Genomic DNA, 23,039 nt, shown 5'->3' with positions numbered 1-23,039 from the left:
GATTCCGGACACTAGAGCTTTTGATAGCCAGGCACTATCAGCTTTCTTCACCACATTTGCTTATGCACCCGTTTGTTTTCAGTGATCGTATTGGGAATGTGAACACACAATGATATTATTTTTTGTTCTTTGATGCCTGATCCCTTCAGTACCTCGTGATCACACAGGCTGGTGTGCTTCTTCCTTGTGGGCTTTGTTGCTTCTGAGCTAGATGGCCACTTGTTTATCTTCAAGCCTTTAAGACTCCAGACACTATATCTGGGCACTATCAGCTTTCTTCACCACATTGCTTTTGCACCCACTTTGTTTTCAGCGATTGTGTTGGGTAGGTAAGCATCGTGGAATGCCAATTTAATAGAGCAAAGCATTCTTGCATTGAGGAAGTACTTGAGTTGAGGCCCAATGTCCACCTGCTACCTTAATTCTAAACTTATAAATATATGCACATAATGTATTTCCCCATCATCATGTATAAATATATTTACATATGCACATGCCTGTATTTAGAGCTCTATAAATGCCCTTTGCCTCCTAGTTCTTTTCCTCTATTTCCTTTTATTTTCCTCTTATTCCACTATCATGCTCAGCCTTCTTTTGGGTTTCAGTAATTCCCCTTGGTTATATTACCCTTGATCAAGCCCTACCATGCCTCTTAAACCCTCGTCATCAGGAATTTTGGATCACTTGTTTTTCCCTTGTCCCTGAGTTTGTTAACACCCACTTCCTTTTCCCCACCTGTCTATCTCCCATATGCCCCCCACTGAACAGTTGATCCCATTGTTTTCTTCTCCAGCTTGTTTGTCCCATCTGTCTTATCTATATAGACCTGCAGAGATAATAATATGCACAATAAAACAAGACAGAGAAAAACAAAACAAAACCAGCACTAAAACCAATGACAAAAAGAAAAGCCTGTAAATAGTTCAAGGTCTGTTTGTTGACCATTACGAGTGTTTTCCAGTCGAGTCTGATGGGGTGCCACACCCTGGCCCCAAAGTCTATTTTTGGTATTCCCTGGGTACTTTGTTGCTCTGTTCATTCCTCTTGCTGTTCTGTTGCGTGTCTTTAGTGTTTCACTTCAGTGTGGTGGGGTCAGATCGGGGAAATTCCAGTACCGTGTCTCAAGTTTTGTTCCAGGTAGCACTATGGGTCAGTGAGGGACATTGAGTCTCATAGTGGGGCCAGCCCTATCTGTGGTCCTCTCTGTGCATTGGCTGCTCTGAGCAGGATGAGCCAGGATGTGTTCCATTCTCTCTTCCTCCCCCTTCCTTTGCTCCAGTGTTCACTGATCAGGCATGTCCCTCTCCCTGAGCTGTAGCTTCAGTGCTGTCCTCTGAAGTGAATTCTTCTGCAGGGAGGGGAGATTGTCCACATAGTTGGGATTGGGGCCGGCCCCTCAGACCTCTCTATTGTTTCCCTGTTTCATGCCGGTATGTTGCATTCATGTTCTGGAGCACCGGGTTGACTCCAAACTTTTTTAGCTGTCTCAGTGACTTGGCGTAGGAGAACCTGATGTAAAAGCAAAAATATAAAGATTCTCTTGCAGCTTGTTGAATGTGAAATGACACACCCACTAAGGTTTCACAGTGATATGATGTGAATATATACTCCTTTTCATTTCAGTCTGTGCCTGTGACAACCAGCGTTGTTACAATTACTCCTATGAAACCATTGACTACTGTAACAACACTGAAGCCTTCAAGTTTAGGGGTGTCACCCACCCCCTCCACTGAGTCCAATGCCAAAATAGAGAACTCAGCCGTTGCTCAGACCAGCCTTTCCCCGGTAAGCTCTTACATCTACTACATGTACTTAAATAACTATACTTTCTTTTCATTTCTTCTACAGTTTTATGAGAAGTAGTACAATTTCTTACCTGTGTTCTCAAATTTTTGTTTTCTCGATAACATTTTGATCGACTTTGTTTATACTTATATCTCCATATTTAGGCGATGCTTGAAAATGTGAATAAATGCAAGAATTTCCTTGCGATGTTAATAAAATTAGCATGTAGTGGATCACAGTCCCCAGATATGGGAAAGAATGTGAAGAAATTGGTGGAACACCTTTTGGTAAGTTAGTTCTAAAAAATCTTGCACGCTTTCTTTCTCTATGCCTTCGAGTCAGCGCTAACTCGTAGTGACATTGTAGTATATTGTAGAATTGGCCCTGTGGGTTTCTGAGACTCTTAACTGTTCACGGGAGTTAGAAAGCCCCATCTCTCTCCCAAAAGACTCATAAAAGCCTTCTAAAGACCCATGAAACAAATTTTAAATGGGGAATGTATATGTTTTAATGGAACTATTTTTTTTGGTTTTTGCTTCTTGAAAGCTCTATAATGAATATAAATATCAAACAAGTAAATGTGTTATATGTTACTTTCTGTAGATCCGTCCTGATTCTCTTAATATGTAAAAGCTCTTTGAAGAATGACTGTGGTCACATGTGAAATGAAAAATACATTAACCTAGAAATAATAAACCAATTGTATATTAATAGATACAGAATGTTTATGAGAGATAATTGTAGTTTACAAAACAAAAAGGTATTTAGTGAGAAGAATGAGATTGTTTTACATTTTGCAAAATTAACGTCTACCTTAACAGAAGGCAGCCAGATTCTCAGATCTGTTTTTGTATTTACTCTGTTTTCTGATGTTCTATTTTGGCTGTAGTATATGGAGAAAGTGTAGCTTATACAGTTAGATAAGTTAGTATTTTAAAAGCATTTGTACAGGTCAGTGCATTTTCTTTACATTGAGTTGTTGTTTTAACCTGTGAGTAGTTTTGCAGCATCATGCACTGATCATTTGAAAAATGATGGTTTATTGAGTCCTGCAGCTCCGAATGTTGGCAGAATTGATACTTGAGATAAAAAAATTGTTAGTTAATTTCACCACCAGTTATCAGCAAATGAATTGTAAGCTGAGCTTACAATGGATAGATGTGTAGTTAGTAGGTACTGTATATACTCGAGTATAAGCCGACCCAAATAGCAGCTGAGGCACCTAATTTTACCACAAAAACTGCATTAAAATGTGCTGAAAAACTCAGTTTATACTCAAGTATAGTATATATACATTTTTTGAAATTTGATTTTGACTTGAAAGAGCTAATATTTTAATCATTGCCAACAAATTCTATCAATTGTCTTTCTTACAGGGGCAGGCTTGCTTTGTTTTTGAGAAAATGCACACCCATTAGTCCAACATGAGCATGCATAGTTTGTCATCCTTTCTAGTAAAGATGTAATCTAGGAAAAAGTTCCTAGTGCAGCTAACAACTCAACCACAGAATACTTTTTCTTGAGCATCTTACTTCGGTCTGCAGCAGAAATGTGGATCCAATTTTGTCACAGAATCTTAAAAAAGACATTGGCTAAGACTTGAGATTTTCAGTGAAGCTGACGCATTTTATTTGGAAGGTGGTGGGCTACAAGAAGTGCATATAGATGTGGTACGACGATGGCTCTAACAGTTTGTTACCACTGCCTTTGCGCATCCGTGCAGATGGCAGCACAGTAAAAAGGCAGAAGCACCCTCGGAAGGAGCTTAGACACCACAAACTCCCGTAAGACGTGGAGCGTTCAGTTCTGTAGTATGTCTGTCACTGTGGTCCTGCAATAGTATTATGGAATAATTTTCTTGGCTTGGTTCTTGTAACCCCAAAATATTTTAAAAACAGAAAGAGAACATTCAAGATCCCTAAACCAAATAACTTCTTATTCCTTACCCAAAGAAATTCGAATGTCTATGTCTTTACTTCCTAATTATTCATTAACAGACTGTAGTAATGTAACATGATAGTCAGTTACCCCGCCCTTCTATCACATTGCTTCTTGGGATTTGAAAGTCTTTCTTTTTTTTGTCTCCTTAATAACATTGTTTATATTTACCTATTTTACAGGGGACAGGAAAAAATTGTCCCTCCTTTAATGATGAATTTTTACCAATTGTATCTTGAACAGCAAAACGTGTAATCATGAATTATATACATTGCCTCTCAAAATATTTGTAGACCTGAAAATATATATATATATCTTTTGCTCTCATTCCTTAGGATGCAAAAATTGATGCTGAAGAATTTACTAGGAAATTGTATGTTGAACTCAAGTCTTCACCTCAGCCTCATCTAGTTCCTTTTCTGAAGGTAGAGATATGAGTTACCTGGAAAAAATGGGTCGGTTAGATTAATTTAAAATAATTTAGAATCTGAGTAACTAACACTAGTTTACTGTGAAGATATCAGCGGTGTAGGAGAAACCTCTCAGTTATAAACTGTGGAACATATTCACAATTCATAGCCACTGGATTCTGCTGGGAAAACAGAAGTAATCATTTGTGAACTTAATACTGTTTAACACTTGTAGAGGAATATACTCAAGGGCCTTGGATATTCCTTTGAAAAGGGGACTTATTGGCTTTGTCAGAATGACACATATCCTTTTAGAAATAATAAGCCACATAGTAGTAATTTTGTGGGAAGGCTGCTAACATTCATTGTCAGTAGCATCTTCTCAGATTTATTGAACCAAATACAATTTTGATAGAGAAAATGCTTTTGCTAATGAGTGTGTTTTGGCAGACCCCCCCCCCCAAAAAAAAACCCCAAAACAACAACAACCAAAAAAACCTTCCTTTTGGATACTCAGAAACTGTAAAGGAATCAACTAGAAATTTTAGTAAAGTCGTTAAAATTTTGAGTCTGTTAGTGAACCAAAGACTCACCCCAGAAAGTTTGAGACATTTGAATGAGAAGTTGCTCTTGGAGAACCTGGGGTTAATTGTGTAGAGGAGGTAGACCAGGCTTCATCTGCTTCATAAAAAAGAGTGACCAGGTTGCTTACCAAAACCAACCCCACTACCTTCAACTGATTCTGACGCATGGGGTTTCTGAGGCAAGAGGTAATGCAGGTACATATTTATAGTGTTGTCTCTTTTAAGTCTCACGAGTTAAGCCATTTCTTTCCAATTTTTAAATTCATAATCCCCTTCCCTTTCATTTCTAGTTTAAATGAAAACAAATTCATTTGTGTATTTCCAAAACAGCTTTTTCCTACCATTTTGAAATTTTAGAAAAAGATGATGAGATATTCCCGATTTTTTTCTTATAAAAACCTCATCAATTAAGAATTAATTATTTTAGTCTTTTATAAAGTAGAGGAAGTGAAAAATAGATCTAATTTGCTAATTAAGTACTTTTTTTGTATGTGTGTTTACCTTCATTGCTCATAGTGTGCAGTCTGACAGAAGTGCCAAAATAAGAGTGTCTTCCCAATAGCTCTTGAATTCCCCCAAATAGTATCTACCTAACTTCTGAAACTTTTTGGTCATACTCAACATTAAAAGCCCCATTGGTGACAAGGAAGACTAGTAGCTTAGCTCTTTTAAAGGAGACCTTGTGACTGCTGACCAGCTGCCCCTCAGGAGAAAGACGGGGCTCCCATCGAGACGGATAGCCTTGGAAACCCTACATAGAGTTGCTATGAGTTATAATTGATGTGACCACCGTGGCTTTGGTTTTTACTCTTTTAGAATAGAATGGTAGGTATAGGGTAAAGAACCAGTCAGAAAATATTCTAGCTCTATTAAATAAATTGCTTTTTACTTTACAGTTTGCCTTGTTTCTATTAGATTTATATTAAAGACTTTCTATTTCAAAGTATGCAAGTTATTCAACATAAAGCCTTGTGGTGCAACTTATAGATTGAAGCCAATAATCTATTATGGGGTTTAGATGAATAGAAGTAAGAGTGATGCAGTGTTTGTTTCCTGAATTGATATCGAGGCATATAAAATATAATAATGAGACATGAATTTCTATTAAAAAAATGGAACGCTTTAGGCCTAATGTACTTTTATACTTGTATGCTTGTGGTGGACAGCCTATAAATAATACTGAGTTTCTGTAACAGAATCACTGGGTTTTTAGAAGTTAACTTTGTTAAACAGAGATGAAGTACAAAGTTGTGTTTTAGTAGGAGCACATTTGTTTAGTTAACTGTGTTTATGTGTTGTGCCACCCCCACCCCCGTTTCTAGAAAAGTGTGGCCGCCCTGCGACAAGTGATGCCGAACTCTCAGAGCTTCATTCAGCAGTGTGTTCAGCAGACTCCGAGTGAAGTAGTTGTTGCTACCTGCACTACAACAGTCACTACTTCTCCTGTGGTGACAGCAGCAGCTTCCTCAGCCCCGGCAGAGAAGACCGTTACTGTTTCTGGAGGCACTGTTCCCAGCACTGTGTCAGCACACACTCAGAACCCCCTTGCTGGCCCAGGTGGGGCCACTGCTGGAGTTGTTGCCCTTCACTCGGGGGGCTCTGCTGCTGTACCTGGAGGAACAGCTGGAACTGTCTTCCTTCAGCCTTCCAAACCGCTCGTGACTGCCTTACCAAGTACAGGGACAACAGTCTCACTGCAACCTGGAAAGCCAGCTGTGTCTGGGGCAGCAGTATCACTGGCCCTTCCAACAGTAAATTTTGGAGATGCTTCAGCTACAACTATCTGTCTTCCTTCTGTGAAACCTGTTGTTACTCTTCCCGGGACCACGTTTAACAAGCCTGTCCAAATCAGATTTGCCCAGCCGAGCTCCAGCCTTTCACAGCCGCTTGCTGCTCCACAGGCAGTTAAAGTCAAACAACTAGTGAGTTACAGTTCATTTCTTATACAGTTCTTTCTTTTGAAAATGTCAAATCTGTAGAAAACCACCAAAGAATAATAAAGTGAACCCTCATGTGCCTTTTAAGGGACCTCTGGTGGTGTAGTGGTTATGAGTTGGGCCACTAACCTCAAGATCCAGAGTTCGAAACCGTGGGAGAAAGGGCTTTCTACTGCTGTAAAGCAGTGTAGCCTTAGCAACACAGGGGGCAGTTCTACCCTGTACTAAAGGGCTGGTTACTATGAGTGGACATTGTCTCAAGGGCAAATAGGCTTTAAAAATATATATATACCGTATATACTCATGTATAAGCCGAGTTTTTCAGCACATTTTTAATGCAGTTTTTGTGGTAAAATTAGGTGCCTTGGCTGATACTCGGGTTGGCTTATACTTGAGTATATACAGGTATATACACTTTACCTAGTTTGGCCAGTTGTTTGTATTTTATACATTTACTGTCTCTCTCCCTGTCTCTGTTGTACGCACGCGCACGTACATACGTTTTGTTGAACCACTTAGAGTTAGTTGCAGAGACCCTAACAATTCACACCAAAATACTGTGTCTCCTTAGGAAAAAGGTACACACACACACACCACCACCACCACCACCACCACCACCACCACCACCATCCCCCACCCACCCTCATGTTTTGTTGAACCACTTAGAGTTAGTTGCAGAGACCCTAACAGTTCACACCAAAATACTGTGTCTCCTTAGGAAAAGTGTATACACACACACCACCACCACCACCACCCCCACCACCCTCATGTTTTGTTGAACCACTTAGAGTTAGTTGCAGAGACCCTAACAGTTCACACCAAAATACTATGTGTCTCCTTAGGAAAAGGGTATATACGAGGAGGGTACCCCAAAACTGGCAAAAAGTTCCACTGGGCGGAACTTTCATAGTATCTCAGTGATGACCTTGCCATGGAAGGTTCACTCATCACAGTGAAGAAAGCAGCTTCCCTTGAACCTCATTTTTTGTGACGATGTTAAGAGAACAACATGGGGCTGTGAAATTTTGTTTCCTGCTCAGGAAAAATGCTGCAGAAACTGTTGTGATGTTGAGCACAGCTTACAAGGGCAGGGCTATGGGAACAACTCAAGTAAGTATACAAGCGATTGCCTCGTTTCAAAAAAGGTGAAATGTTGACTGATGACAAACCTCGTTCTGGATGTCTGGCAACTTCCCAAACAGATGAAAATGTCGACTCAGTGCATTTGGAGGTTGTTCCACTAGGTCAGACTGTTAATCAAGCTATCTATTGAAAGGTTCTGAAAAGATAGCTTAACCACGTGTGACTTAAAAGGCCGGGTACTGGTTTTGGCACCATGACAGTGCACCTGCTCATGCAGTCTTCTCAGTGAGCCAGTTATTAGTAAAAAGCAGCAGGCTCTCTTGCTCCACGTACTTGACTCACTTGACCTCGTTCTGTGTGAATTAATATTTGCATAGTACCTTTGCCTTTTATATTTTATATAACCAACATTCAAAGTTGCTACCCAGTTGTCCCTGTAACACCCTTTGTAGCTACTTCTGATGGTTTTCAATTTTTAAAATGCTGATTACACTTAGTTGTCATTTCTTTTTAGATTCTTTGACTTTTCAACAGGTCCCTATCCTGTTGTGTTCATTATATTGCAATTTTTCAATGTCAAGGCTAATTATTTTACAGAATGTCCCATGATTTGTTTTTTTCTGAGATTTTTACCTCATGATTAGATTCTCTTTACATGTGTTTGATGGTACTTTTATATCAGTAATATAATAGTTACAAGTCTTTAAAAATAAAACAAAGTGATGGGAGGAAGGAGACTGAGAGGAGTAGATAAATAAGGGATTTAATATATTATTTTCTAGGCTTTGGTTGAGACATTGTTAGATGAAAAAGGGAGAGTTTAACATTTCATAGGTTAGTTAGTACTCTTAGGGTTTAGAACAGCGGTTCTCAGCCTGTGGGAATGCCACCCCTTTGGGGGTCAAACCACCTCCCACAAGGGCTGCCCAATTCATAACAGTAGCACAATTACAGTTCTGAAGTTGCAATGAACATAATTTTATGGTTGGGGTTGTCACCACAACATGAACTGTATTAAAGGGTCGTGGCATTAGGAAGGTTGAGAACCACTGGTTTAGAATATCCTTCTCTTTACAGGACAAGTTTTTTCAGGAATGCTATTAACCTGTGGGAAGGCGATACATTGTACATAACACATGAACTAAAAATTAAACTTTTCCCTAGTAAAATTCTTGTATGTCTTGTGCCATAACGGAGTTGTTCTTTTGATTAGGTGACGGCCCTTTTCCTCTTTTGTACATCTCAGTGTTAAAGGCTGTATTTTGAATCTTCTTGTTACACAGCAGATTTTGCTTTTTGGAATAGTCAAAGTCCCTGCATTGTTTGTGAGGTCAAGATAAGAAGTTACTATCTTTAAATGGTTGTTTTCAGAAGCAGGAGAGAGCTTTGAAAATTGAATGAAAATTCAGTCAGGCGACAAGAATTAGACAGGAGTCAAGCCCTTGGGTAGGTATGACGGGATGGCCATTATCTGGCTACAACATGATGGCAGGGTCTTTTCATCAGTTTTAAGTGACTTTATCCATTGGCAGTTAGCAAATAAGCTCTGAGACTGGAAAACAGTATGTCATTTTTTCCTTTAGGTTTTATGTCCTGGTAATAACTTGCAGTTTTCTGTTGTGTCCTGAAACAAACAACACCAACAAAAAACTAGGATAATACTATCTTGACCAAGTCTACATTTTTTAGAACAATCTCAAAACCCAAAGAAACCACTGTCATCTAGTCAGTTTGACCCTAGAAAGGGTTTTTGAGATTTTGTAAATATTTAGGAAAGTAGTCAGTCTCATGTTTCTCATGAGGATCAGTTTAAGGTTTCATTTGGTCCTCACAATATTGTGCTTGGTTAAGCTTGGCCCGCAAATGCCTAGAATACAGAAATATGGTCCTAATTAGTGGTTCTGTATATTTCATTAAAAAATTCCTTCTTGTAAATGGTTAATCTTCTTGGCTAGCTATCAGTTCTGGCATAGTAGTTGTTTGTTACATTGTATTATGTACAAAATGAAAGGTTGAGCGTAACATTTTTTTGAAGTAGGAGAAATCTTCAGGAAATGTACAACATACTTTATATGAAATAACAAAGGAAAACCTTCAGTCTGTTAATTGTCTCCGTCTTACGTCAGTACACCATAAAAAAGAATTTTTTTCTAGGTAATGACTGCAGCTTTTAGCATCTTGTGGCCAAGTATGTCTCTTAGAGAAATTGAAATAAAAATTGAAACCAGGGAACAAAACCATCATTCATTTTATTTGCTCAAATAATTGTCCCTCCACTCCTCATTAGACTGGCTGCCATTTTTGTAATCAATCTGTTCATCTCTTTTTTCCCCTTCATCTTAAGAGTGAGATGGAGCACAGTTGGGGTAGTGGCTGCTATTGCATGTTTGGCAGTTCAAAACCACCAGCAACTCCACGGGAGAAAGACGACTTTCTAGTTGTGGTAAACAGTCTTGGAAACCCACTGGGGGTCTCTGTTAGTCAGCATTGACTCGATGGCTGTGAGTGAGGAGAGAGAGGATTCAGATGTCCATTTTATTTTCACTTCTATGAATAGAAGTAATGAAAATTTGGAAGAGAAAGAGGTTGAACCCCAAGTAAGGCCTACCCTTTGATTAACACATGTAGAAAATTCTTCTTGGGTTATAATTTCATCAGTGATTATGAAAGGTTAGTTTTGACATAGAGGTTGATTAACTCTAGTTCATTTAAAGTTATTTGAGGGACTTTCGGGGGAGCATTTTAATTTGGTAAAATTACCATATATACTCGAGTATCATCCCAGTTTTTCACACATTTTTAATGCTGTTTTTGTGGTAAAATTAGGTGCCTTGGCTGATATTTGGGTTGATTTATACTCAAGTACATATGGTATATTAAAATATGGGGAAATATTAGAGTCAGTACTTATAGAATACATATCCTATTTTAGCATTACTATTGAAAATGTTTTCATTATAAAAAGTTTTGACCAGAAAAGCTTAAGTTTATAGTAAACACCCATGTACTAATTATCAGGATTTTACTCTTTAAAACTCCTGTCCTTGTTTGATCTATGTATTCAGCTTTCATCAAAGTTTTTTGATACATTTCAAACACCTCTACATAAATAAACATGAATATCTTTAGGTATTGTTTGTTTCTATGTAAAATTTAGATAGTGTACCATTGGATAAGGGCTGATAGTCATGATATATATCCTTGTGTACCTCAAACCCTCTGTTTGAAGAAACACCACCTTACTATCACTCCAGAGAGCTCCCTATTTCTCCTATACGTCAGTTTTCTGTATCTCAGTCTGAGATGGAATCACACAGTGAGCACATTTAAAATTTTTGTTTACTAAGACAAATTTAAAAGTGTTCAGAAGATTCTCTAATTTAAAAGAACTGTGTGTTCTGAGTTTTAATCTAGATTTAGGAGTTACAAATCCATTTTATTTTTCTGTGGTAGGATTTCACTAGAGCCTTGCATTAAGAGTTTGAGGCTGGATCTGGGTTTAGTTAGAAGTGCTGGAATTTAGTTGTGTACACCTTTGTCCTGGCAGAGGGGGAGTAGTGACGCTCGAATTGTATCCTGTAGTCCTTGAGAAACACATGATGATGTAAATCTGTTTCCTGCCTTTTTTACTATACTTTTGCGCTTAGTTTGGGTTCCTTCCTTTCTCTACAATTAACCATGTATTGAATATAGTATGTAAACTAGAGGTGATATTACCCCCTGATTTCAGTAATATTATGTGTCATACACTACTTGAGGGTTTTAGAGTTTAGTATTTGATTGTCTTGGAAGAGGTACAGCCAGAATGCTCCTTAAAAGTGAGGCTGGCAACACCTTGCCTCACATACTTTGGACATATTACAAGGTGGGAAGAGTCCTTGGAAAGGATGCCATGCTTGGTAGAGAGACAGGTAATGGACTGACACAGTGGCTGCATCACTGGGCCCAAATACAACAACAGTTGTGAGGATAGCACAGGACCCACAGGGCTTCAGTCTGTTGTGTAGCAGGCTGCTGCTGTGTGGCAGAAACAACCCGCTGCAGCATTTCACTGTTGTGTGTTTCCCAAGAGGGGAGTGAGTGAGTGGGACTGAATGACGGGAAAAGTATAAGGGGTGGTCTTTCTCCATGTTTAATCTGTACTTACGTGTCTTTGCTTCCTTTATGGAGTTTAGAAGAAGTTCTTTGTCGGATATCTTGGGTCATGTTTTAATACATATAAAAAATAAAATGCAAAACACAAATTGCTAAGTATATGGTTAAAAGGTTAAATCCCAAATAAGACATCACAACTTGAAACATCAAAAGAAAATTATTTTTCTTTCTTTCTTCACTTATAGAGGTTCTTTAGAAAACAGCTTTTAAAAAAATACCATCACAGTTCATTCTTTTACGTGCCGAGTAAGAGTACTTGTGGTTCAATTTCTCTGTAGAACAGCCTCTCTGAAGTGCAGTGAGTAGTACCGTAGTTTTAAATGGCACTGGCCTCGAACGAACACCAAGGATTTCTCCTCTACCTCTCACACATTATATTTTATTTTACTTGGCAGGTGTGTTGGAGGATGGTACCCATATTTTTTCAGATTAAAACATGTTGCTGCAAGAGTTCTGGTCATTAAGTTGAGGAGTGGTGGATCCTGGATTGTTAGATTTCCCCTCTAAGCTTTGTGCTGTTTTTTGCATAGGCATCTGGCAAACAATTTTCTAATGACATTCTGTTACCTTTAAAAAAATTTTTTTAAATGAAAGTGTTGTAAAGAACACCTAATAGAGGATATCAAGGAGGAAAATAAAAACAGAGAGATGAGCTAAAATTGTTAGGAGTGTTTTTTTTATATTTATGCCATCCAATGCATAAATGGGGTCTGAATGTTTATTACTGTATAAGTGCTAACTTGATTTACTGGAATTGACTCATGAGTGATAGAGGTGGAATTAGTATTAAAGTTTTTCTTCATTTATTCCTCACCCATAGTGTCTATATAGTTATGAAATTCTGTTACCTAGGAGCCCAAGGGGGTACAACCCAAAAACAACTGGATTTTTTCCCCCCGAAGCTATGTATTTAATTTTTTTTTTACAAAACAACCTATCACCTTCAAAGGTACTCTACATTACACAATGCATTTGTCAAATCTGTAATTATATTCTTGGCAACATTTTTCAAACTCATCTGTTTGGATGGCTGACAGCACCTCCTTTTTTTTTCTTCACCTCTTCTACATAATCTAATCTCTGTAATTTCATGTCCTTCTTCCATGTGGAAACAAAAAGAAGTCACACAGAGTGAGCACAGGTGAGTCAGATGCGTGGGGCAAGAGAGCATGCTCTTTTTGCCAAAAACTGGCACACTGAGATGGCTTTGTGATCAGGTGCATTGTCATGGTGGCAAAATCATTCCCCATCTGCCATAAATCAGACCTTTTTTGTCACACACTGCTAAGCTATTTTTTCAGAGTCTCTAAATAAAAAGCTTGATTAACAGTCTGACCTGGTGGAACAAACTCCAAATGCACCACGAGCCCACTGTTTGGGAAGTTGCCGGACATCCAGAATGAGGTATGTCATCAATTGATATTTCACCTTTATTGAAATGAGAAAAGTACTTGTACACTTGAGTTTTTCTCACAGTGTGGTCCTTGTAAGATGTGTTCAACATCACAACAGTTTCTGCAGCAAGTAGGAAACACAATTTTGTAGTTATATGCTGTTTTCTTAAATTTGCCATCACAAAAAAAGGAGATTTGAGTGAAATTGCTTTTCAAAAAAATTTATTGTGTCCAGAGAGAACCTTCCCATGTTATGCCACTGGGTGCACTAACTTGGAGCGACTTACTGGATGCTTGCTTAGTTGTGGGGGGAGGAGGTGGTGGTGTAGCGTACTACGAAAGCTCCGCCTAGTGGAACTTTTTACTGTTTTATTTTTTATTAGGAGGTGGGTAGTACCTCCTCGTTTGTCATTAGCATTGTTAGTTTTCAAATGAAATGTTGAAGAAGAAACTTTAAAAACAGCACCTAAAATCTCCTCTTTGAAAGATATATTTTGAAATGATTGTGGATAAAAAGGGGATTTGCTTTAAAATAATTGAGAATGGTGGGGAGGTAGACAGGGGTAGAATTGAAACAAGATTGACCAGGAATTAATCATTGCTGAAGCAGGAGAATGGTCTAGGGGGTTTCATTTTTTTTGTGTGTCTCTACTCTGGTGTATGTGTACAATTTCCCAGGATAAGTTAAGAGGTGAAATAAGATCTTAAGTTTAGCGGTGCTTTGCTAACAGGTTTCCCCATAGTTTAGGAGCCTGGAAGCCTACATTTAGGGGACCAGCTCTAGGGGAAAGCTTTTTCTCTCTCCTAGTCCTTGTGTCTTCACTGTCTGTTTCTTGGGTCCTTGGACATCTCATTTGGTGTGTCGCCTATCTTCCATTAGCAGTGCGTGTGCATTGTTGCTTGCTTCATCTATTTATTTTATATCTGAGAAGAAATTAACTTAACCAACACTGTACTAATTTTTCTATTTAACATGTCAGCAAAAATAGATTACCAGCTGGGGTTATGACCACAGACATACTGTATTTACTTGTATATAAGCCAAGTTTTTCAGCACATTTTTTTCTTTTTAAAATCATTTTATTGGGGGCTTGTACAACTCTTATCACAATCCATACATACATGCATTGTGTCAAGCACATTTGTACATATGTTGCCATCATCATTTTCAAAACATTTTCTTTTTTATCATTTTATTAGGGGTTCATACAACTCTTCTCACTATCCACACATACATCAGTTGTGTAAAGCACATTTGTACATTCATTGCCCTCATCATTCTCAAAATATCTGCTCTCTCCCTAAGCCCGTGGCATCTACTCCTCATCTTTTCCCTTCCCTTCCTGCTGCTACCTCCCTCATGAACCCTTGATAATTTATAAATTTTTATTTTGTCATATCTTGCCCTGTCCAACGTCTCCCCTCACCCACTTTTCTGTTGTCCGTCCCCCAGGGAGGAGGTCATATGTAGATCCTTGTAATCGGTTCCCCCTTTCCAACCTACCTCTCTCTCCCCTCCCATTATTGCAACTCACACCGCTGGTCCTGAAGGTATCATCCACCCTGGATTCCCTGTGTTTCCAGTTCCTATCTGTACCAGTATACACCCTCTGGTCTAGCCAGATTTGTAAGGTAGAATTGGGATCATGAAAGTTAGGAACTAGAGGAAAGCTGTATATTTCATCATTGCTATGTTGCTCCCTGACTGGCTCACCTCCTCCCCAAGACCCTTCTGTAAGGGGATGTCCAGTGACCTGTAAATGGGCTTTGGATCTCCACTCTGCACTCCCCCCCTCATTCTCTATGATGTGTTTTTTTGTTCTGATGATGCCCAATACCTGATACCTTCAACACCGAGTGATCGCACAGGCTGGAGTGCTTCCATGTAGGCTTTGTTGCGTCTGAGCTAGTTGGCTGCTTGTTTACCTTCAAGCCTTTAAGACCCCAGATGCTGTATCTTTTGATAACCAGGAACTATCAGCTTTCTTCACTATATTTGCTTATGCACCCGTTTGTCTTCAGCGATCATAGCAGGGAGGTGAGCACACAATGATATGATTTTTTGTTCTTTGATGCCTGATACCTGATCCCTTCGGCACCTCCTGCTCATACAGGCTGGTGTACTTCTTCCATGTGGGCTTTGTTGCTTTTGAGCTAGATGGCCGCTTGTTTAGCTTCATGTTTTTAGGACCCCAAACGCTTTATCTTTTGATAGCCGGGCACCATAAGCTTTCTTCACCACATTTGCTTTCACCCGCTTTATCAACGGTTGTGTCGGAAAGGTGAGCATCATTGAATGCCAATTTAATAGAAAAAAGTATTCTTGCATTGAGGGAGTACTTGAGTGGAGTCCCAATGTCCATCTGCTACCTTAATACTAACCTATAAATATATGTACATAGATCTATTTCTCCATTCTCATGTGTAAATACATTTGCATATGTATATACCTTTATTTAGACCTCTATAAATGCCCTTTGCCTCCTAGCTCGTTCCTCTTATTTCCTTTGATTTCCTTTTCCTGCTATCATTCTTAGTCTTTATTTGGGTTTCAATAATTCTTCTTGGTTACATTACCCTTGATCATGCCCTACCAGGCCTCCTACACCCACCTCACCACCGATTTGGATCACTTGTTGTTCCCTTGTCCCTAGGTTTGTTAACACCACTACCTTTCCCCCCACCTCTCCCTCTCCCATGTGTCCCCAGAACTGTCGGTCCTGTTATTTTCTCACCCAGATTGTTCATCCAGCCTATCTTATTTAGACAGACCTGTGGAGATAATAACAAGCACAAAAACAAGACAGCAAAAACACACAACAATATATAAAACAACAACAACAAACCAGCTACACAAAACAAAACACAAAAAGAAAGAAAAGCTTATAGTTAGTTCAAGGACTGACTGTTTGTTGGCCTTTAGGTGTGTTTCCAGTCCAGTCTGTTGGAGCACCATGCCCTGGCCCCAAAGTCCACCTTCAGCATTGCCTGGAGACCTCGCTACTCCGTTCCCTTGCTGTTCTGTTGCACCCCCTTAATGTTTTGCCTCGGTGTGGCTGAATCAGATCAGTTGCTATTCCCACACTGTGTCTCCAGTGTTTTCCTCTGTAGGGCTTTGGGTCAGTGAGGGACGTCATGTCTCATAGTGGGGCCAGCCATGTGGTCCTCTGGACTGGCTGCTCTAATCAGGAACATCGTACTCAAGGCCTGGTGGGCCAGGATGTGCTACACTCACTCCTCCCCCTTCATCAGCACCCGTGTGCGCTGATCAGATATATCCCTCTCCTGGAGCTGAAGATTTAATGCCGTCGTTTGAAATAAATTCTTCTGGGGGGACAGGCAGCCATCCATGTTGTAGTTGGGATTGGCGCCGACCCCTCAGACCTCTCCACTGGTTCCCTACTCCACGCCGGCATGTTGCATTCACATCTTGGAGCACTGGGTTGAAGTCTGGTCCCTTTTCCCCTGGGGAGATATAAACAATACCCTCCCCTAGGGTGGGTTAGTGCCCCATGGCCCCCTGCTACCTACCCATTTCTGTTCTTTTTTATTTTCCTTTCTCCCCTCCTTTTTAGTTGGCTAACATATCTATTCCTGGATTTGGTCTGGTCCCTGCCATACTACCTGTTCCTCACCCCAGGAATGTTTATAATACAGTAGCTTTTTCCTTATGCCCCCTTTGCATTTTTTTTTAAAGCTTATCCCAGCAGACTCATGTTGTACTTGTTCTTTTGTGCTTGGATTACTTCGCTTAACATGATTTCCTTCAGTTCTTCCCATGCAGCGGTGTGCTTCGTAAGTTCATCACTGCTTTTTAGTGATGCGTAATACTCCATTGTATGTATATACAGAGTTTTTTAATCCAATGGTCAGTTGATGGAAGTTTGGGTTGCTTCCAACTCCTTGAGATTGTTAACTGTGCCGCAATAAACATTGGAGCACAGATAACTGGCCTTGGTTTGTTTCTTGCCTCTTCTGGGTATATGCCCAGTGGGGGGATTGCTGGGTCGTATGGTAACTCGGTTTCGCTCTGTTTTAGATATCACTAGATCGATTTCTATGGTGGCTGTGCATACCTACACGTCTACCAGCAGTGGATGAGAGTTCCTGTCTCCCCACAGCCCCTCCTACACTTGTTGTTTTCTGATTTTTTGAATTGGGCTATCCTTGAGGGTGTCAGGTGGTACCTCATTGTTGTTTTAATTTGCATCTCTTATGGCTAAAGATCAGGAACATTTTCTCATATGTTTGTTGACCATTCGGATTTCTGCCCCTGTGAAACTTCTTTTCAGGTCCATTGCCCACCTCCTCAGTGGTAATTTTTTTCTTTTTGGAAGCTAGAAGAGTGTGATAGATTTTAGTAATAAGGCCTTTGTCTGATGTGTCATTGCTAAAGTTGTTTTCCCCGTCCATGGTCTCTCTTATTACTCTCTTGGTGAATTTTTTTGATGTACATAGATGTTTTATCTTTAGTATATCACATTTGTCAATTTGTCTCTCCTCTGTGTTTGTGTCCTTCCCTATTTCTGATTTCCTATGTATTCCTCGTTCAGCACATTTTTAATGCACTTTTTTATGGTAAAACTGGGTGCCTCAGTTGATATTTGGGTTGATACTTGTACTCAAGTATATACGGTATACAGAATGTATAATACATTTGGGGGGATGCAATTCAACCTATAACAAGATCCAAAGTTAAATTGAGTAAAGTAGAAATTTGAATCTCCCCCTCACCCCCAAAAATAACATAGTCTATAAGAATGCCATGGTTTTTATGTTTGGACAATATAATTTTGCTATGTGCAATTTTAAAATCAAGTAGGCTTTCTTGTTATCCTAAACTAAAAATATGATTATGTAGTTGTGTTAGCATATCTGTTGATAATACTGGAAATTTCTCTTTCCTTAACAGATTTAGTTGAATGATTGCTTTGATGGGTCTCGTTGCTTTAGGTAGTCCAGCCGTCTTCAGGGGGCAACTCAAAACAAGTGACGGCACTTGCCCACTCCGCAGCATTGACTGTTCAGAAATCCGAACAAAAGAAGATGCCTGTGGGTGCTGTCATATCGACCAATCAGATTTCTCCAGGTAGACTATGTCCTGTCCCTGACCCACCACACTGGGTTTGGAACACGGTGGGGGTCTTTGTCCTCCATTTTTTTGTTGTATTAGAGAAGAGGGATGGGGTGGTTTGTGTTGGCAGCAATGCAGGAAGACCGAAAGATAATAAACACCCATTATTACACTCTGTGCTTACATAGCCACCGCGCAGGAGTGCCTTGTTATAGGATGACAGCGGCAACTGCTCGGTACTCTGTAATCAGATAAAGGAACCTACTAGTAAATCAGTACTTTTTAATTAATAAAAGTTGTTGTAGCCTCTTTTATTTTTATATGTGGTTCTTTAAAATCATGTAAAAGTCCTAACTTACATATATAAGACTGATCACCAAACTTTAAGAATTATAAGAATAACATTTATATACTGGTATATGTTTCAGCCACCTTCTGTGCATGATAGTTTTATGACACTGGCAATTCTATAGACGTTTTAAAGATCCTATAGAAGTAAATGGAGAGATTTTTATTTCATAGAAATGATCTCTTAGGCAGAGGATAAATTCGTTGCCATGTTTGAATTTAAACATAATCCCAGGGCAGGTTGAAGTTTTCTTTGATTATTCTGTATTTTAAGCTACCGTCTTAAAATTTTCATGATGTGGCATTGTCTTTTTTTGTACTCTACTTTTTATTTTTTCTTTATAGCTTCCATTCTAAAGCAAATTGCCCTGCCAGGAAATAAGATTCTGTCACTCCAAGCATCTTCTATTCAGAAAAATAAAATAAAAGAGAATGGAACAACATCCTTCAGGTAATATTAGCAGTTAAAACTTAATCTGATTTTAGATGGTAATACTTAAATTTAAAAACTACCTAAATGAAATAAATATATTAATGCCTTAAAAATCTAAACAGTTCCATATTGAGTGGGATATATAAGCAGTAAAGTACACAAATCTGAAACAATGGTTAAATGAATTTTGACAGATGTATATAGCTACTTAATGAAAATTCATCAATACCCTTAGATATCTTTAACATGAATTACCTCCATATTCTTCCCCCATCAGATACTGTTCGTAGGCCCGTCATCATGTACTATATATACTTGAGTATAACCTGACCCGAGTACCAGCTGAGGCACCTAATTTTACCACAAAAACAATTAAAAATGTGCTGAAAAAACTCGGCTTATACTTGAGTATGTACGGTATCTTGTTTTATCTGCTCTTGGACTTCTACAAATGGAATATTACATTATATACAGCACTTTGATTTTCATCCACATTGTTTTGAATATTAGAAAAATGTTCGTTTCTATTACTCAGAAATATTCTGTTGTACAAATTTAACTCTATTCTTTGTCCTATTGGTGAACATTTGGATAGTTTCCAGTTTTGACCATTTATAGCAAGTGACAATAAACAGAATAGATCCCCTTAGTTTAATCAGGAGTTGGATGAGTTCCAGGCTAGGCTATCATCTTTGTAAGAATCCACTTAACTTTTTTTGGTCACCAGCTATGGGATAGAAGTACTCAGATTCCAATTTAAGATTTAAGATGCCTGTTTTTGTTCATCTCTGAACCCGTTTTCTCTCTTCACTATTGTGGGTGCTTTAAAACTTTCCCAAAGCTTTACATATGGCTTCTTTTTATACTTATGCAGAACATCAGTGGTAAATGGCGTGAGAGGACTTCTCTGTGCCTCAGTCGTTTATCGCACCATGGCCCATTTCTTTGTGGATCACAGACCAACACGTAACCTCTACACGAGCCCGTGTTTTACGTTTTTCAAACTTGGAATCCTTGAACTTTTCATCTCTATCCTATTGACATTACTCAACACTCTGCTATCTTTTAAATAACTTTCCTACTTCTTTAACAGCTGTTTTCAAGAATAAACATAGGCCCATGAGAAAGTCCTCAACTCTAATTAAAAATTTAAAAATACCTAAAGTACTGGCAGTGTTTTCTTCTGTTGTATTTAAGGTTGCTGTGAGTCAGAGCCACCTTGACAGCACCGAACAAGAACAACAGCCAAAGCTAGGATGCCCCATTCATTTCCAAACACTCGGTAGCACAGCGGTTCTCAACCTTCCCCATGCCGAGACCCTTTCATACAGTTCCTCATGTTGTGGTGACCCCATCCATAAAATTATTTTCGTTGCTACTTCATAACTGTCATTTTGCTATTGTTATGAATCGTAATTAAAATATCTGATATGCAGGATGTAGTCTCATTGTCACCAATTGAATATAATTAAAGCATAGTGATTAATCACAAAACAGTATGTCATTATCGTGAAATACTGATTTCTAATTTAAAATCAATGAAATTTTGTCTTGAAGCATGGTGTAGCATGGGTAATAGTCTTCACGCTGGGTACTCGTATGTGGGTGTATCTGCATGTGGGCGGACCCGCCTGGAGATGGATAGAGGAGCAGTGTCTCGGTTCCTAAGACCATTGGAAATATGTGCTTTCCGACAGTCTCTGGCGACCGACCCACAGGTTGAGAACCGCTGCTCTAGTAATTCAAGTCAGAGGTGGTTTACGGCATATGTTGTCAAAGTAATCTCTTTGTTTTATCTGAGATTCTTCTTAAATACTTTATCAGTATAGCTTTAGTTATTATGAAAATAAAGCTTTGCTGTTGATTTTGTTAAATAAGATTATACGTGTTTAACATTAGATCTTGTCTTGATGAATCAAATGAGGTTATAGAGTGATGGCTTTTTCAAAATCATATTAAAATTTTTTAATATTAAAAAGTTTTTATTTCTGACTTCCTAATTAAAAAAAGTTATTTTCTCTTCAGCTTGTTGACATACATGGGGTGTGCATGGGAAGCTGTAGTTAAACACCAGAGGGAGCCAGAGATTCATGTTTATTCCTCATTTTAGAATCTAGAGTTATAAATCCTATCACAACTTTGCATGCTTGTATAGACAGCCCTGTTTATATTGACTGGGTACATAATGGTAAGGAATTGTCAACTTTTTTTCATATGTAATAATACTTGGTAATTCTTTTTAGAAGTGGTCTTATATTTTAGAGAAATAATAAAAGATTATGGATAAATATAAGGAAATATATTATTCCTAATAGTGAAGGAGTTTTATTATTGGCTTTGAAGAAAAGTAGTTTTCTTGCAATAATCCAATTTTTGAAAATAATATAGAACAAATGTTGTTTGCATAATGTATTTTACCAATTTCAGTGTCTTTTCATATTTTAAGAATCACACAAAAAGGAATCAGATTCTCTAGTGTTAAATATATTAAACAGGTCTTACCTCTCAGTACATATTGTTTTGTCCTTATGTGTTTAAACATCAGTGAAGTATTCGGGGGCTTCAAAATAATGGAAAAATGAAATTATAAAATAATAGAATTTTTCCGTGAACTTTTTGAAGCCTCCTCTTATAGGACTGATAGTTCCTGATTGGGGTCTTTTTAAAGAAAAATCCTCTGATAAAAACTTCTCATGGTAGACAAGAAAGATCAGGAAGAAAGCTCTTTGTGGACGGTTCTCACATTAGAGCACAGGGACAATTGGCTGGTACCAGATCTTCATGGAAATCGAGTTCTTAGGCACTCCAGATTAGGGGATTGCATGGGTGAAGAGTTAGAGAATATGAAGTCTTCCTATGTTTTTAGGCAGTATTTGCCATAACAGAATATCACTTAGGACAAATGATTTGGGGGCTTACATATAGAAGTAAGCCATGACCCAAAGGTTATATGGGCAGGAGATAGGACTGTAAGTGTAGGATATAGTGTATCTCAAAATGTGGTCTGCAGGAAATAGCTACAAAAACACTCTGAGAAAGCTCCGAGGTTACAGTCATTGTCACCGTCACCATCGCCCTCTCCACTGATTGAAGCCGTGTGGTGAGTGAGCAAAGCACGAAGCCGGTTTACAGTTACGGACGTAGATGAATGAAAAGGTGAAAAAGCTTGTCTGAGGCCACGCTATTAATAATGATCATATCAAGAACTGAACATTTGGTCTCTAACTCGATAGTTGAGCCTCTTAATTTTTATAGCTCAGCATTTTTCCATGTCTGGTCCTGGGGATTTTATCACAGTTGTTTCAGTGTTTTTGTTTGTTTTTTAATACAAGTTCTAGTCCTTACTGTAGATTCATGGAAAGAAAAAAGCCTGGGTGCTGTGTGGGAGTGTATGTAAGTGTGTACCTGCATTTCTTTATTTCCTAGGTGGGTTCTAAGCACACGCACCTACTGCAATTTGGATGCAAATTAGCCCTATAGAGTTTCCAAGGCTATAAATTCTTAGGGTAGCTTATAGCCTCTTTTCTATTATGGAGTAGTTGTTGGGTTTGAACAGCCAACCGTGAGGTTAGCAGCCCAACACTTAATCCCAGAGCACTCTGGGTTCTGTTAAAGGTTAATCAATGTGCTTTTCAAATAGATAATGGGTGACTTAGTCAAGATTCCAAGTCAAGGTAAGCAATTTGTCAGGGGCCTTCATTTTGTTTAAAGTTGTACTGCTTCTCAGTTCATTCTAATAGGCAGCACAAGGTTTTGAGCACATATCAATTTCTCAGTTATTTAAATAGCATTTACTGGTAGTTCTAGGAATAGCAGATGATGACGAAAATTAAATTAGTTGTAATTTAAGGCAAATACATTGGTAAAAGGGGGAGTAAAGTTTATCAAACAGACAAAA

The 23,039-nt window shown here is 38.7% G+C and overlaps 1 protein-coding gene across 1 annotated transcript in view; it reads left to right on the top strand.

Annotated features, from left to right (window-relative positions):
- Positions 1–23,039, top strand: part of TAF4B (TATA-box binding protein associated factor 4b) — a 116,219-nt gene that overhangs the window by 21,699 nt on the left and 71,481 nt on the right. Inside the window, exons 4-9 of the mRNA XM_075532850.1 lie at positions 1,624–1,785; positions 1,950–2,072; positions 4,059–4,148; positions 6,040–6,639; positions 18,240–18,375; positions 19,054–19,159. Coding sequence (XP_075388965.1) covers positions 1,624–1,785; positions 1,950–2,072; positions 4,059–4,148; positions 6,040–6,639; positions 18,240–18,375; positions 19,054–19,159 — 1,217 coding nt within the window. The remainder of the gene's footprint in view (positions 1–1,623; positions 1,786–1,949; positions 2,073–4,058; positions 4,149–6,039; positions 6,640–18,239; positions 18,376–19,053; positions 19,160–23,039) is intronic.

Source organism: Tenrec ecaudatus, chromosome 15 (genome assembly GCF_050624435.1).
Source record: "Tenrec ecaudatus isolate mTenEca1 chromosome 15, mTenEca1.hap1, whole genome shotgun sequence".
In the NCBI taxonomy this organism is placed as follows: Eukaryota; Metazoa; Chordata; class Mammalia; order Afrosoricida; family Tenrecidae; genus Tenrec; species Tenrec ecaudatus.
This window is presented reverse-complemented; position numbering and strand designations above follow the sequence as displayed.